This window comes from Ranitomeya variabilis, chromosome 8, assembly GCF_051348905.1.
Source record: "Ranitomeya variabilis isolate aRanVar5 chromosome 8, aRanVar5.hap1, whole genome shotgun sequence".
NCBI classification, from domain to species: domain Eukaryota; kingdom Metazoa; phylum Chordata; class Amphibia; order Anura; family Dendrobatidae; genus Ranitomeya; species Ranitomeya variabilis.
The window spans coordinates 218,523,881-218,539,176 of NC_135239.1; the positions used below are offsets into that span (position 1 = coordinate 218,523,881).

Genomic DNA, 15,296 nt, shown 5'->3' on the forward strand with positions numbered 1-15,296 from the left:
GATATTCGGCCCCGCGGTGGTGGGTTACATGCTCCTCCCAGTGATATTCGGCCCCGTGGTGGTGGGTTACATGCTCTTCTTGGTAATATTCGGCCCCGCGGTGGTGGGTTACATGCTCCTCCCAGTGATATTCGGCTCCGCGGTGGTGGGTTACATGCTCCTCCCAGTGATATTCGGCCCCGCGGTGGTGGGTTACATGCTCCTCCCAGTGATATTCGGCCCCGCGGTGGTGGGTTACATGCTCCTCCCAGTGATATTCGGCCCCGTGGTGGTGGGTTACATGCTCTTCTTGGTAATATTCGGCCCCGCGGTGGTGGGTTACATGCTCCTCCCAGTGATATTCGGCTCCGCGGTGGTGGGTTACATGCTCCTCCCAGTGATATTCGGCCCCGCGGTGGTGGGTTACATGCTCCTCCCAGTGATATTTGGCCCTGTGGGGGTGGGTTATGTGCTCTTCTTAGTAATATTCAGCCCCGCGGTGGTGGGTTACATGCTCCTCCCAGTGATATTCGGCCCCGCGGTGGTGGGTTACATGCTCTTCTTGGTAATATTTGGCCCCGCGGTGGTGGGTTACATGCTCCTCCCAGTGATATTCGGCCCCGCGGTGGTGGGTTACATGCTCTTCTTGGTAATATTTGGCCCCGCGGTGGTGGGTTACATGCTCCTCCCAGTGATATTTGGCCCCGCGGTGGTGGGTTACATGCTCCTCCCAGTGATATTCGGCCCCGCGGTGGTGGGTTACATGCTCTTCTTGGTAATATTTGGCCCCGCGGTGGTGGGTTACATGCTCCTCCCAGTGATATTCGGCCCCGCGGTGGTGGGTTACATGCTCTTCTTGGTAATATTTGGCCCCGCGGTGGTGTGTTACATGCTCCTCCCAGTGATATTCGGCCCCGCGGTGGTGGGTTACATGTTCTTGGTAATATTCGGCCCCGCGGTGGTGGGTTACATGCTCTTCTTGGTAATATTTGGCCCCGCGGTGGTGGGTTACATGCTCCTCCCAGTGATATTCGGCCCCGCGGTGGTGGGTTACATGCTCTTCTTGGTAATATTTGGCCCCGCGGTGGTGGGTTACATGCTCTTCTTGGTAATATTTGGCCCCGCGGTGGTGGGTTACATGCTCCTCCCAGTGATATTCGGCCCCGCGGTGGTGGGTTACATGCTCTTCTTGGTAATATTTGGCCCCGCGGTGGTGGGTTACATGCTCCTCCCAGTGATATTTGGCCCTGTGGGGGTGGGTTATGTGCTCTTCTTAGTAATGTTCGGCCCCGCGGTGGATTATGTGCTCCTCCCAGTAATATTTGGCCCCGCGGTGGTGGGTTACAGGATCCTCCCCGTAATATTCAGCCCTATGGTGGAGGATTATGTGCTCCTTCGAGTAATATTTGTTCACGCAATGGTGGGTTACAAGCTCCTGCTAATATTCGGCATCATGGTGGTGGATCATACACTCCTTCCAGTAATATTCGGCCCCGTGGTGGTGGGTTATAGTGTTCTCCCAGTGATATTGGGCCCTGCGGTGGTGGGTTACTGGCTCCTCCAGTGATATTTGGCCCCGCAGTGGTGGGTTACGTGCACTTCCCGGTAATATTCAGCCCTGTGGTGTTGGGTTACAAGTTCCTCCCGATGATAGTCGGCCCCTTGGTGGTGGGTTACATGCTCCTCCCGATGATAGTCGGCCCCGTGGTGGTGGGTTACATGCTCTTCCTGGTAATATTCGGCCCCTTGGTGGTGGGTTACAGGCTCCTCCCAGTGATATTGGGCCCCGAAGTGGTGGGTTACATGCTCCTCCGAGCAATATTCAGCCCCACAGTGGTGAGCTACGTGCTCCTCCCAGTAATATTTGGCGGCATGGTGGTGGGTTACATGCTCCTCCCAGTAATATTTGGCAGCATGGTGGTGGGTTACAGGCTCCTCCCAGTTATATTGGGCCCCGCGGTGGTGGGTTACGTGCTCTTCCCGGTAATATTCAGCACGTGGTGGTGGGTTACAGGTTCCTCCCGGTGATAGTTGGACCCGCGGTGGTGGGTTACAGGCTCTTCCTGGTAATATTCGGCCCCGTGGTGGTTGGTTACATGCTCCTCCTGGTAATATTCAGCTCCACGGCGGTGGATTATGTGCTCCTCCCAGTAATATTTGGCCACATGGTGATGGGTTACGTGCTTCTGGTAATATTCGGTATTGTGGTGGTGGGTTACGTGTTCCTCCCAGTAATATTCAGCCCCGCAGTGGTGGGTTATGTGTTCCTCCCGGTAATATTCAGCCCCATGGTGGTGGGTTACGGGCTCCTCTTGGTAACATTCGGCCCCATGGTGGTGGGTTACGGGCTCCTCCCCTGTGATATTCAACCCGTGGGTTACGTGTGCCCATTATTATATGCACACCCCACGGCCCTTGTATTGGGGGTGGTCCTGGTTGTTGAAGTTCACCGGCCTCCTTGCGCACATCCTCACTGATCCAGATCTAAGTGCTAAAATGTTTTGTACATAAAGGCAGTGTGAGTGACGAGGGAGAATCCATTTATTAATTTCAGGCCCAATAGATTATCCGCAGATCTCCTTTCACCCCTGAATTGTGCCTCCCAACTATGGGATAAGTACACAAATTCCCAAAAGAACAGGAACCTGCCATCTGGCCAGAGGATTAGAGGCCACATGTTAATGAAGGCGAGGAGGAGCAGAGCTGGGAGCCCTGCATCAATCAGCTGTCAAGGGAAAGCGTAGACCGAGGGGCACCGACACCTAGAGATGAATTATGTACCGTGCACCTCAGGGTTATGTCCGATATACCACCAGAACCGTGGGAGCCCCCTGCACGCACCCCTGTGTCTCGTCTTTTTAGCTGTCCCAGATACCGAGATATCGAGACTGGCTCTCCAGAACCACTTAGCCGACCCGAGTTTGGATGCAGCGCCCCAGAGTCCCGGTTGTTGCAGTAATGTCGCTCTTCCACCAGGGGGAGTGATATTGCGCCTGATGGTACTAAAGGAGTTCACCTTGCCAGGTATCACAGTCACACACTACACGTCACACTCCAGTCCACCAGGGGGAGCCTTGCTTCTATCTATTAGGGCGCTCCTCACACACGGGTAAAACTGGTGGGATGGATAGGAAGAGGGAGAGAAGCTGCCTGGGTGAGACCCAGAGAGGACCTGTCCGGCAGACAGGGGGAGAAGGAGGAACATCTGAGCTGCAGACAGAGGTCCCTGTCAGGGGTGGGATCCTGACAGAGACAGAGCGAGAGATAGAACGTTACGGAGCCGCGCCTGCACCTCATTGCGGTGGCATCCTAAGAAAGGACACGAAGCGAAGTATGTTGTGGAGAGTGAGAAACGAGATCACAGCACAAGGAGATAATACCGGGAGGAGTCGTGCCCCGAGATCGGCAGCCTCCTTCTGAGGCGCGTAGCCGGTGGCCGGAACACCGAGGGAGTAATAGGCTCTACGCATTACTTCAGAGACCGGCAGGACAGTCAATTCCAAGTTGTCTGCCTGACCTTAATACCTAAGAAGACAACGGAGGCAAATTGTGGGAGAGGGGTGTCTCTAGGGTCCCTATAAAATAACTCCAGGCCTACCCCGTCATACGGGTGCGTCCTATCCATACCATCTGGGGGACGGAGAGAGAGAACAGAAACATACACGACAGTTGTGAGGACTATCCCGTGGTGCTCAGCAGGGAGGTACTACAACACCCAGGCGCTAGTAGGAAGGCTACTGATTTCCACCTGGATAAGGGGACTCTGGATTTGCCTTCGGACCGGCCGGACTCTGCCTGCCCTGTGGTCTGTACCCTGGACTGTGGACGCTGAAGCTTCCAGTAAAAGGTAAAGAGACTGCAACCTTGTGTCCTCGTTATTCCCTGCGCCTCACATCATTCATCATCATTATCTACACACTGGGAAGCCCTGGGGATACACTTCACCTGTGGGAAGGTATACCATCTAGCTGCCATCACATCACCCCAGCGGACCCCTAGCAGCGTCGGTCACCCTGACCGAACACCACAGGTGGCGTCACGAACACTGTACAAACTGCACCTTTAATTGGACGCCCCTCAGAAGGGCCACGGACCGGGTCGGGCCACCGTGACATCCCCACAGAACCGAAGGACCCAGTGCCGGGTACCCCATTGCCCAAATTTTGTGCTAAAAATCTCATGTGTTTTTTCATAAATTTCACAAGCCATTATGCTGTTCACATTTCATGTATTGCACATTTCCTTGCTTTAGCACAATAAACTTGAGTGCAGCCATTATCTATTTGCTATGTAAGACTTTTTGGTTATGCACCAGTTCAGACTAGATGGCTGTTCAGTCAGTTTTTCTATACTTACACGTGGGGGCGCTCCATGGACTCTCCACATCGGTCCAGCCCCAACTAACCTGTTGAGACGTCAGTCGTTCCATTTGGACCTCCCACTAGGAAGTTGCAAGGGAACCACACACAAGAGGAGCCGGTGGATACAGATACCTCCCTGCCGTCACCAATCTGTGAGGGAGCTTCCACAGTCACAGCTCTCTGGCGCCCCCTTACCTTCAGGTCAGTCAGGGAACTGCACCTAGGATAAGTAGTCGCCGGAGAGGCTGCCCTGTCACATACTGGTTATCGGGGCACTGGGCAGTGAGGGCGGCATATACATCTCCAGTCCCAGATTGTGAATATATATATATACCTCTGATCCGTCACTGCCAGGATCGGAGGTTTATCGGAGGGTAAGGGGGCACCAGAGAGCTGTGACTGTGTAATCTCCATCACAGATTGGTGAAGGCAGGGAGATTTCTGGATCCCCCCAGCTCTCATTTTCTTACAGGCAGAATCCTGTGGGGTCCGCACCCACCATCCCAAAGACGCCAACAGCTCCCAGCCTGTACTGAAAACCATTGAGGATGATGGGGGCAGTAGTGCAAAACAAATCACTGAACCCCAGGAATATATTCTGCAACCTCTACCTTCTGTCGTCACATGTCAGGTAATAAGACTGCAGACGATCCGAGCAGCTGCAGGCGATCGTGGAGGCGGCCGCCCATCTGTCACTACACACATAAGACCACCGTTACCCACCAGGCCGTGGGTCAGGACTCACCCTCGGGGTTCACCATCGACCAACAGACGTACGAGAATACCGGTCACTGCCACCAGAATCGGGTAATGGTCCACGCTCTCCAGACCTGGTGGAGGAGAGGACACGGCCTTAGTGGGAAGTGCAGGGTTAATGGGGGCTTGGGGACGGGGTCTTCACTGACCTGGTAGTCGGAGAGTGACCACCCTGTCAAACAGGTTCCTCTCAGCCGTCACCCGGTTCAAGACCTGATTCAGAAGCTGGTAAAAAACAAAAAAGTGAGGCCGAGAACAAAATCAGAACCTTACACCAAGGTTTAATGGGACAAGCAGTCCTATGTAAATATATTCTTGCATCAGGGGTTACTGGGCCGAGCAGTCCTGTGTAAATAGATTCTTACACTGGGGGACAGAGAGCAGCAGCAGCAACCGGCCCGGGAGGGAGGAGATCGGGACGGGTGAGAAGAACCATACCCACCTGCACCAACCCTGAGACGGCTCATCGTCCGCCCAGAGAGGGAGACAGGGGCACCCCAGGCCCCAGGAAGGAGAGCCCAGGAACATCCTGGGGGGAGAGGAGCTCCGGCGAGTCCACGAGTACCTTCTCCTCCCGAGTGGTCGCCATGCTACGTGAGTATGAGGACGCCGGCAAAGCACTGACCGGGCTGAAGGAGAAGCTGCGGGTGGCTCGGATCCTGAACACCCGAGCCTCTAGCAAGGAGAAACCTGTGACCTCCCAGAGGTTAAGAGCCCTCAGAGGTGAGGTGGTCCGGTTAGTGCCGTTGTGAGAGGGGGACGGTGTGGGCAGACTCCATCCCTGCTCACTGCGGCTGAGCCGCCCAACGCTGGGGTGGGCAGGGCTGAGGAGCATGTTGCAGCGAAAGGTGGGCGCACCAGGTGGGAGCAGGGTGCCTCGGCACCCAAACAAGACACTGAACCCCCGAAGTCTGTGGCTACAGGGCAGGCGGCTGACGAACAGTCTGCCCAAGACAATAGGGGGCAAACTGCTGTAATAGGGGGGCCGGGCGCTCCAGGGACACAACAGAGAGCCAGCACCGATCAAGGGAAATGGGGTGTGGTGCTGCACCCCTCCCCCGGTCCAGCAGGTGTGAGTGCAGAGAAGGCAGACACAAGGGAGGAAGGAATGGATGTTACTGTGGAAGGTGCAGAGAACACTGGGACAAATGGTGGTGACAATACAGGTAATAAAGTGATGGGAAGTGGTGAGGGGAATGATGGGAGTAGTGGTGGAGTGAATGATGGGAGTAGTGGAGTGAATGATGGGAGTAGTGGCGTGAATGGTGGGAGTAGTGGTGGAGTGAATGGTGGGAGTAGTGGTGGAGTGAATGGTGGGAGTAGTGGTGGAGTGAATGGTGGGAGTAGTGGTGGAGTGAATGATGGGAGTAGTGGTGGAGTGAATGGTGGAAGTAGTGGTGGAGTGAATGATGGGAGTAGTGGTGGAGTGAATGGTGGGAGTAGTGGTGGAGTGAATGGTGGGAGTAGTGGTGGAGTGAATGGTGGGAGTAGTGGTGGAGTGAATGGTGGGAGTAGTGGTGGAGTGAATGATGGGAGTAGTGGTGGAGTGAATGATGGGAGTAGTGGCGTGAATGGTGGGAGTAGTGGTGGAGTGAATGATGGGAGTAGTGGTGGAGTGAATGGTGGGAGTAGTGGTGGAGTGAATGGTGGGAGTAGTGGTGGAGTGAATGGTGGGAGTAGTGGTGGAGTGAATGATGGGAGTAGTGGTGGAGTGAATGGTGGGAGTAGTGGTGGAGTGAATGATGGGAGTAGTGGTGGAGTGAATGATGGGAGTAGTGGTGGAGTGAATGGTGGGAGTAGTGGTGGAGTGAATGATGGGAGTAGTGGTGGAGTGAATGGTGGGAGTAGTGGTGGAGTGAATGGTGGGAGTAGTGGTGGAGTGAATGGTGGGAGTAGTGGTGGAGTGAATGGTGGGAGTAGTGGTGGAGTGAATGATGGGAGTAGTGGTGGAGTGAATGATGGGAGTAGTGGCGTGAATGGTGGGAGTAGTGGTGGAGTGAATGATGGGAGTAGTGGTGGAGTGAATGGTGGGAGTAGTGGTGGAGTGAATGGTGGGAGTAGTGGTGGAGTGAATGGTGGGAGTAGTGGTGGAGTGAATGATGGGAGTAGTGGTGGAGTGAATGGTGGGAGTAGTGGTGGAGTGAATGATGGGAGTAGTGGTGGAGTGAATGATGGGAGTAGTGGTGGAGTGAATGGTGGGAGTAGTGGTGGAGTGAATGGTGGGAGTAGTGGTGGAGTGAATGGTGGGAGTAGTGGTGGAGTGAATGATGGGAGTAGTGGTGGAGTGAATGATGGGAGTAGTGGCGTGAATGGTGGGAGTAGTGGTGGAGTGAATGATGGGAGTAGTGGTGGAGTGAATGGTGGGAGTAGTGGTGGAGTGAATGGTGGGAGTAGTGGTGGAGTGAATGGTGGGAGTAGTGGTGGAGTGAATGATGGGAGTAGTGGTGGAGTGAATGGTGGGAGTAGTGGTGGAGTGAATGATGGGAGTAGTGGTGGAGTGAATGATGGGAGTAGTGGTGGAGTGAATGGTGGGAGTAGTGGTGGAGTGAATGATGGGAGTAGTGGTGGAGTGAATGGTGGAAGTAGTGGTGGAGTGAATGATGGGAGTAGTGGTGGAGTGAATGGTGGGAGTAGTGGTGGAGTGAATGATGGGAGTAGTGGTGGAGTGAATGGTGGGAGTAGTGGTGGAGTGAATGGTGGGAGTAGTGGTGGAGTGAATGGTGGGAGTAGTGGTGGAGTGAATGGTGGGAGTAGTGGTGGAGTGAATGATGGGAGTAGTGGTGGAGTGAATGATGGGAGTAGTGGCGTGAATGGTGGGAGTAGTGGTGGAGTGAATGATGGGAGTAGTGGTGGAGTGAATGGTGGGAGTAGTGGTGGAGTGAATGGTGGGAGTAGTGGTGGAGTGAATGGTGGGAGTAGTGGTGGAGTGAATGATGGGAGTAGTGGTGGAGTGAATGGTGGGAGTAGTGGTGGAGTGAATGATGGGAGTAGTGGTGGAGTGAATGATGGGAGTAGTGGTGGAGTGAATGGTGGGAGTAGTGGTGGAGTGAATGATGGGAGTAGTGGTGGAGTGAATGGTGGAAGTAGTGGTGGAGTGAATGATGGGAGTAGTGGTGGAGTGAATGGTGGGAGTAGTGGTGGAGTGAATGGTGGGAGTAGTGGTGGAGTGAATGGTGGGAGTAGTGGTGGAGTGAATGGTGGGAGTAGTGGTGGAGTGAATGATGGGAGTAGTGGTGGAGTGAATGATGGGAGTAGTGGTGGAGTGAATGATGGGAGTAGTGGCGTGAATGGTGGGAGTAGTGGTGGAGTGAATGATGGGAGTAGTGGTGGAGTGAATGGTGGGAGTAGTGGTGGAGTGAATGGTGGGAGTAGTGGTGGAGTGAATGATGGGAGTAGTGGTGGAGTGAATGGTGGAAGTAGTGGTGGAGTGAATGATGGGAGTAGTGGTGGAGTGAATGGTGGGAGTAGTGGTGGAGTGAATGGTGGGAGTAGTGGTGGAGTGAATGGTGGGAGTAGTGGTGGAGTGAATGGTGGGAGTAGTGGTGGAGTGAATGATGGGAGTAGTGGTGGAGTGAATGATGGGAGTAGTGGCGTGAATGGTGGGAGTAGTGGTGGAGTGAATGATGGGAGTAGTGGTGGAGTGAATGGTGGGAGTAGTGGTGGAGTGAATGGTGGGAGTAGTGGTGGAGTGAATGGTGGGAGTAGTGGTGGAGTGAATGATGGGAGTAGTGGTGGAGTGAATGGTGGGAGTAGTGGTGGAGTGAATGATGGGAGTAGTGGTGGAGTGAATGATGGGAGTAGTGGTGGAGTGAATGGTGGGAGTAGTGGTGGAGTGAATGATGGGAGTAGTGGTGGAGTGAATGGTGGAAGTAGTGGTGGAGTGAATGATGGGAGTAGTGGTGGAGTGAATGGTGGGAGTAGTGGTGGAGTGAATGGTGGGAGTAGTGGTGGAGTGAATGGTGGGAGTAGTGGTGGAGTGAATGGTGGGAGTAGTGGTGGAGTGAATGATGGGAGTAGTGGTGGAGTGAATGATGGGAGTAGTGGTGGAGTGAATGATGGGAGTAGTGGCGTGAATGGTGGGAGTAGTGGTGGAGTGAATGATGGGAGTAGTGGTGGAGTGAATGGTGGGAGTAGTGGTGGAGTGAATGGTGGGAGTAGTGGTGGAGTGAATGGTGGGAGTAGTGGTGGAGTGAATGATGGGAGTAGTGGTGGAGTGAATGGTGGGAGTAGTGGTGGAGTGAATGATGGGAGTAGTGGTGGAGTGAATGGTGGGAGTAGTGGTGGAGTGAATGGTGGGAGTAGTGGTGGAGTGAATGATGGGAGTAGTGGTGGAGTGAATGGTGGAAGTAGTGGTGGAGTGAATGATGGGAGTAGTGGTGGAGTGAATGGTGGGAGTAGTGGTGGAGTGAATGGTGGGAGTAGTGGTGGAGTGAATGGTGGGAGTAGTGGTGGAGTGAATGATGGGAGTAGTGGTGGAGTGAATGGTGGGAGTAGTGGTGGAGTGAATGGTGGGAGTAGTGGTGGAGTGAATGATGGGAGTAGTGACGTTGCCAATGATGGGAGTAGTAGTGGAGTGAATGGTGGGAGTAGTGGTGGAGTGAATGGTGGGAGTAGTGACGTTGCCAATGATGGGAGTAGTAGTGGAGTGAATGATGGGAGTAGTGGTGGAGTGAATGATGGGAGTAGTGGTGGAGTGAATGATGGGAGTACTGGTGGAGTGAATGATGGGAGTAGTGGTGGAGTGAATGGTGGGAGTAGTGGTGGAGTGAATGATGGGAGTAGTGGTGGAGTGAATAATGGGAGTAGTGGTGGAGTGAATGGTGGGAGTAGTGGTGGAGTGAATGATGGGAGTAGTGGTGGAGTGAATGATGGGAGTACTGGTGGAGTGAATGATGGGAGTAGTGACGTTGCCAATGATGGGAGTAGTGGCAGAGTGAATGAGGAGAGCTTTACTGGTGTTGGTGGAGGGGAAGCAGGTAGTGGTCCCGCTGCCCCCCCAGCGGTGGCGGGGTCTTCAGCCCCAAGCTATTCGGCGGCTGTCACTGCTGGGGGTAGTAGTGCGTCCTTGTCTGGTGACCCTAAGGATGATGACTTGCAGCAGCGCTTCCTGGACGCCCTGAGGAGAGGGGAGAGTTCCATCAATGTAGAGGGGAGGGAGGTTGATCTGTCTTTCTGGATAGAGAGACACGGTCTTTCCGCCTTCCGAGACAGAGGGGCAGAGACTGTCTGGTCTCTGCCGACACCGGGGCAGAGGAGTAACCGTAGGAACGTGGCCCGTCTCCAGTGGGTAAGCAAGGATGCCTGTCCTGATCGGTCAAAGGTTGCTGAGCTCCTGCTGGGGATGGGTTTCGTGGCATATGACATCTTTGCCTTGATCCATCCCTATGGGACCTCCTACTTCGATGTCAGCTTCGTGAGACCGGAGGGCCTTGAGCTTTTCTGGTCTCGCCATGAGCTGGCTCGGGGTCGCCCCGAATGGCAGGGTTTCCTCGCTGTGGCAATATCCCGCCAGAACTCAGTCAGGAAGGTGACCGTTTTGACCAGTAACGAGTCACTTTCCTGTGTCGACATCTCCACCTGGGTTGGACGATACGGCGACATCGTCGGTATTCCCGAGAAGACCCTCGATGAGCATGGTATCTGGTCAGGAGCCTGGACCTTCATGGTGAAATTGAAGGTTTCAGGAAACACCGTTACCCATATCCCTTCCTCAACATTTTTGGGGAGGGACAGGATCTTGATTTTCTACCGGGGGCAGCCTAAGGTCTGTCACAGGTGCGGCAGCCCCACACACTTCAGTGCGCAGTGTACCACCCAGAAATGCGCACTGTGTGGGGACCTCGGCCATCTTGCTGCTACCTGTGGCAGGATTAGGTGTAACCTGTGTGGTGACCTCGGTCACCCGTTCAGTCGCTGTCCGCGTTCCTTTGCCAATGCGGTCCTGAAAGCGGCGAGTGCGGGACAGGCGAAAGCCGGGACTAATCTCGCCGGTGAAGGGACCAGCAGAGGCGGAGGAGGCAGGGAACCGGTGAGGAGCAGGCTGCCGCCATCCAATATCAGGCGGCAGGAGCAGCGCCATGGGAAAAGGGGGCAGGGAGTAATGACCCTGAACTCGGACCCTGGTGCTTCACTTGCAGCTGAGGATCCTAAAGACGGCGAATTGAGCGAGGAAGTCAAGAGACTTGAAAGAGAGGAGCAAAAGGACGCCATGTCTGCCCAGGAACCTTCATCCGGTGACAGTCTGGATGAGAGAGAGGGGGAGTGGTCACAGCAAAAGAAAAAGGGTAACAGGAAAACAACTAAGGATAAGAGGGGGTCCGGGCCTCGAGCCTCCTCCTTGGAGTGCGACCCCTCTGACTCCGTAGCCCTGATCCAGGTGCCATTGGAAGGTCCAGCCGCCCCTCTCTGGTGGATCTCTCTAACCGGTTCCGGGCCCTCCAGGACTCCCCTCCAGAGGGGGGCGATGGGGACCCGGGGCCGGAGGTAGCGGACAAGGTTGTTGGGGCTCAGGAGGTCGCTGGGTCTTCTTCTCAGGGGGCAAATACAAAGCCTTCTGGGGGGGGACTACCTCAGGACCACCAGACAAGGGCCAGAGTGTATGTAAGGAGAGAATGGATGAGTCTGTTTGTCTTAAGCGCACTAAAAACTCATCATTGTCAGAGGAAGAGGGTGAAACTGTTGGTGGTGGGAAGAAAAAGGCTATCTAATTCAATCAATCATGATGGCGGCACCCACCTCATTGACGCTGGCAACCATTAAGGTTGCCAGCATAAAGTCAGAAGCAGCAAGGTACACGGCCTTTAATTTTCTCGGCCAACTTGACGCCGACATTTTGTTTTTGCAGGAGACCAGGTTGACTGACCTATCAACCATGCATAAAGCAAGGCGGGAGTGGAGGCACGGGCCCTCCTACTGGTCTCTTGCGGCCGAGCCGTATAGTGGGGTGGCGGTCCTTTTTAAGACCGCAGCGGTTGAATGCAGACGATTGATCGAGTTAGAAATGGGGAGATGCTTGATCCTAGATGTCTCCATGGGGGGACAGGAGCTTCGGCTCATTAACATCTACGGTCCCCAGTCCAAGTGGGACCGCAAGTGTCTCTTCATGAAGATCAAACCTTTCTTATTTTCGAGTCGGCAGGTGGTCTTTGGAGTGGATTTCAACAACGTCACGAGACCCTGTGATAGAGGAGGTTCCGGAGACCGGCTGGCTTACGATTGCGTCGCGCTAAATAGGATAGTAAGTGAGGCACGCCTGGTGGATGTCCACATCCGGCACAACACAGGCCACGCGGGGTTCACTTTTTTTAGAGGTAGTCAGTGCAGGTCTAGGTTAGACAGGTTTTATTTGAAGGAGGATGCCGTCTCCTCGCCGTTGTCGGTTGTGGAGGTGGAATTCTCCGATCACTGTTTGATTATGTTTTCTCTGAGCGTTACAGAGACTCCTCGGATGGGAAGAGGTTATTGGAAGCTGAATTCGTCACTCCTTGAGGAAAAGCTGTAAGACGGTCCTTCGAGGAATCTCTTCAGAGCCAGGTACCGCTGCTGGGCCTAAGTAACACTAAGTCTGAGTGGTGGGAGATGTTCAAACATCGGGTGGCGAGATTCTTCCTGCAACTCTCGAACCTCAGAAGCCTGAACAGGGATCGCCTGTATCAGAGCCTGAGGAGGAAACTCGAGCATCTTGTCTCGACTGGGGGTAGCCGCAAGGCGATCTCCAGTGTGAAATCCTTGCTAAAGAGGTGTCAGTACGATAGGCACGCATCTTTGGTTTTTGAGAGGGACTACGGGAAGTACTACTCGCCCGACCCTTACAGAAGCTGCAAGATGTCAGTGAATAGTAAGATAGTGACCGGGCTGATGGACAGTACGGGATCCCTGAGAAGGTCCAGATCAGGGATCTTGGAGGTCGTCAGTTCATACTACTCGCACCTCTTGGGAAGGAAGGAACTGGATCGGGACAGGATGTCGGCTTTCCTGGATGAAGCTGTTCCTGAGCCAGGGGCTGACCTCTCGCTGGGTGGTTTGGCAGAAGCGATCAAAGAAGAGGAAGTGAGACTGGCGATCGATGGGCTCAGGCCCCCAAAAAAATCACCAGGTCCGGATGGCTTAACATCCGAGTTCTTTAAGACCTTTAGGGACTCCTTGGTCCCCCTCTTGACTCAGGTGTTTAATGAGTGTCTCTCCTCGGGCACTCTGCCGAGATCATTAAGGAGGTCGGCTCTGATCATTTTGTCAAAGGGTAAGGACCCGTCACGCATTGAGAATTGGCGTCCCATATCACTTCTCAATGTGGACAGGAAGGTTTTGGCTAAGATACTCTTCAACAGGCTGGTGAAGTTTGCACCGCGGCTCCTTTTGGAGGCCCAGCACTGTTGCGTTCCTGGCCGTAGCACTTTCAGTGCTGTTCTGGGTGTCCGAGAGGCCGTGGAGCGGGGCAGGGCGGGCCTTTGGAAGGGGTTCTTGCTGACCCTGGATCAGGCAAAAGCCTTGGATCGGGTCGACCACGAGTACCTCTGGTCCACTCTTTTGAGGTATGGTCTGCAGGGAGGGTTTGTGGACTGGCTTAAGACCTTGTACGTAGGGGCTGAGACTTTCCCTCTGGTAAACGGGTGGATTGGACAACCTTTCGGGGTGGGATCTGGTGTCCGCCAGGGCTGCCCTCTTAGTCCTTTGCTTTACGCGTTTGCGATCGATCCCTTCCTCAGAAGGGTTGATTGTGGACCGTTGGCGGAGGTGAGGATGGAGGAGGCTATCCTGAGGGTAGTGGCCTACGCGGATGACGTCAACGTCTTTGTTTCTTCGCAAGAGGAGGCGATGGTGGTGATGTCAGAAGTGGAGAGCTAATCGGAGGCATCCGGGTCCAAGGTCAACCAGGACAAGTGTGAGAGTCTCTGGCTGGGAGGCGGGGATCCCGCGTTTGATCTTCCGGACACCCTCCCCGAACCCCAAGAACATGCTAAAGTCCTAGGCATCGAATTTGGCCAGGGTGATTACCCCACGAAAAACTGGGAAGGCAGACTCAAAGGTGTCGCCCAAAGAGTGGACCAATCTGTGTCTTGCCGGAGCCTCTCTGGACACGGGTCTACAGTCTGTTCTTCCAGATGTTATGGGGGAATAGACTAAACCTAGTCAAACGGGAGGTCACTTATCGCACGAGGAGACTAGGGGGGTTGAATATGGTGAACCCCGTGGTGTTTCTAGTGAACACCTTTTTGAAAGTTAACGTGGCAAACCTCTGGAAAGAGAGGGCTCCTCCGTGGGTATTCTCCTGCAAAGGATGGTTTCAGCCTTTCTTCCAGGAATGGGGGACAGGGGGAAGATTGAAGGATCTTCGCACACCGCACGGGCATCTCCCGGCTTATGTTACCCCGGTTCTGAAAATGATGCGCCGGTGGGTTCTGGGAATGTGGGAAGTGAGGTCCCTCCCGAGGAAACTCCTCGACATGCGGGTCTTGCTTTCGCATTTTCAGAGACCATTGGTCCTCAAGGACTGCCGGAGTTGGGATCTAGAGGTTGGGTTAAGTTTGTTAAATTCTAGCAGGATCCCCAAGAAGTATTGGGACTTGACTTGGCGCTGCTTCCAAGGTAAGTTGTATGTGAGGGACAATTTGAAGCACAGGAGCTCCGTGGACAGGAATAGTCCCCGTGAGGCTTGCGCTACCATGCTGGAAAGCATGGAGCACTTCCTGCTTCATTGTCCCTTTAATACAGAGGTGTACAACAGGGTGGGCGCTTCCATTGGTTGGCCGCGGCTGGCCTCTCTGTCCTATGCCGAGTGGGCCTATGGAGCGTTCAGAGACCTCGGGAGAAGGGACCGAGCCACTTTATTCTTAGTCAGCGCAGTGGTCAGGTACTTCACGTGGAACGCACGAGTTTTAGTTACGACGCAGAGTAAAATCCTCCGTGTAGGTGAAGTTGGTAGCAGCATCCTAGGTGCCCTGGTGAAGGTGCGTTCTCTGGAGTGCGAAAGACTGGGTGCCCGGAGGGCGGCCCATCTCTGGAGGGGTTTCTCCTTCGGGGTGCCTTAGTCCGTTAGCGCTCCTATATCCTGGTGGTGGGCTGATGTCTTTACACCCTAGATTTTTGTTTTGTATCTCTGTTCCCTGAATAGAAGGTTTGCAGGCATCGAACTTGAGCCTTGGGTGGTGAGTATGTAGGTTGTGAAGTTGGTTTATGTATATGTTGTTTATAGTGTATTGT

The 15,296-nt window shown here is 54.2% G+C and overlaps 1 protein-coding gene across 3 annotated transcripts in view; it reads right to left on the reverse strand.

Moving 5' to 3' along the window:
• The window catches only part of RNF123 (ring finger protein 123), a 107,288-nt gene that overhangs the window by 6,130 nt on the left and 85,862 nt on the right, over positions 1-15,296 (reverse strand). For all 3 annotated transcript variants that reach the window (XM_077277212.1, XM_077277210.1, XM_077277213.1), the window contains 2 exons: positions 5,246-5,321; positions 5,086-5,170 (listed from right to left, as the gene is read on the reverse strand). In XM_077277212.1, the coding sequence (XP_077133327.1) occupies positions 5,086-5,170; positions 5,246-5,321 (161 nt within the window). The remainder of the gene's footprint in view (positions 1-5,085; positions 5,171-5,245; positions 5,322-15,296) is intronic.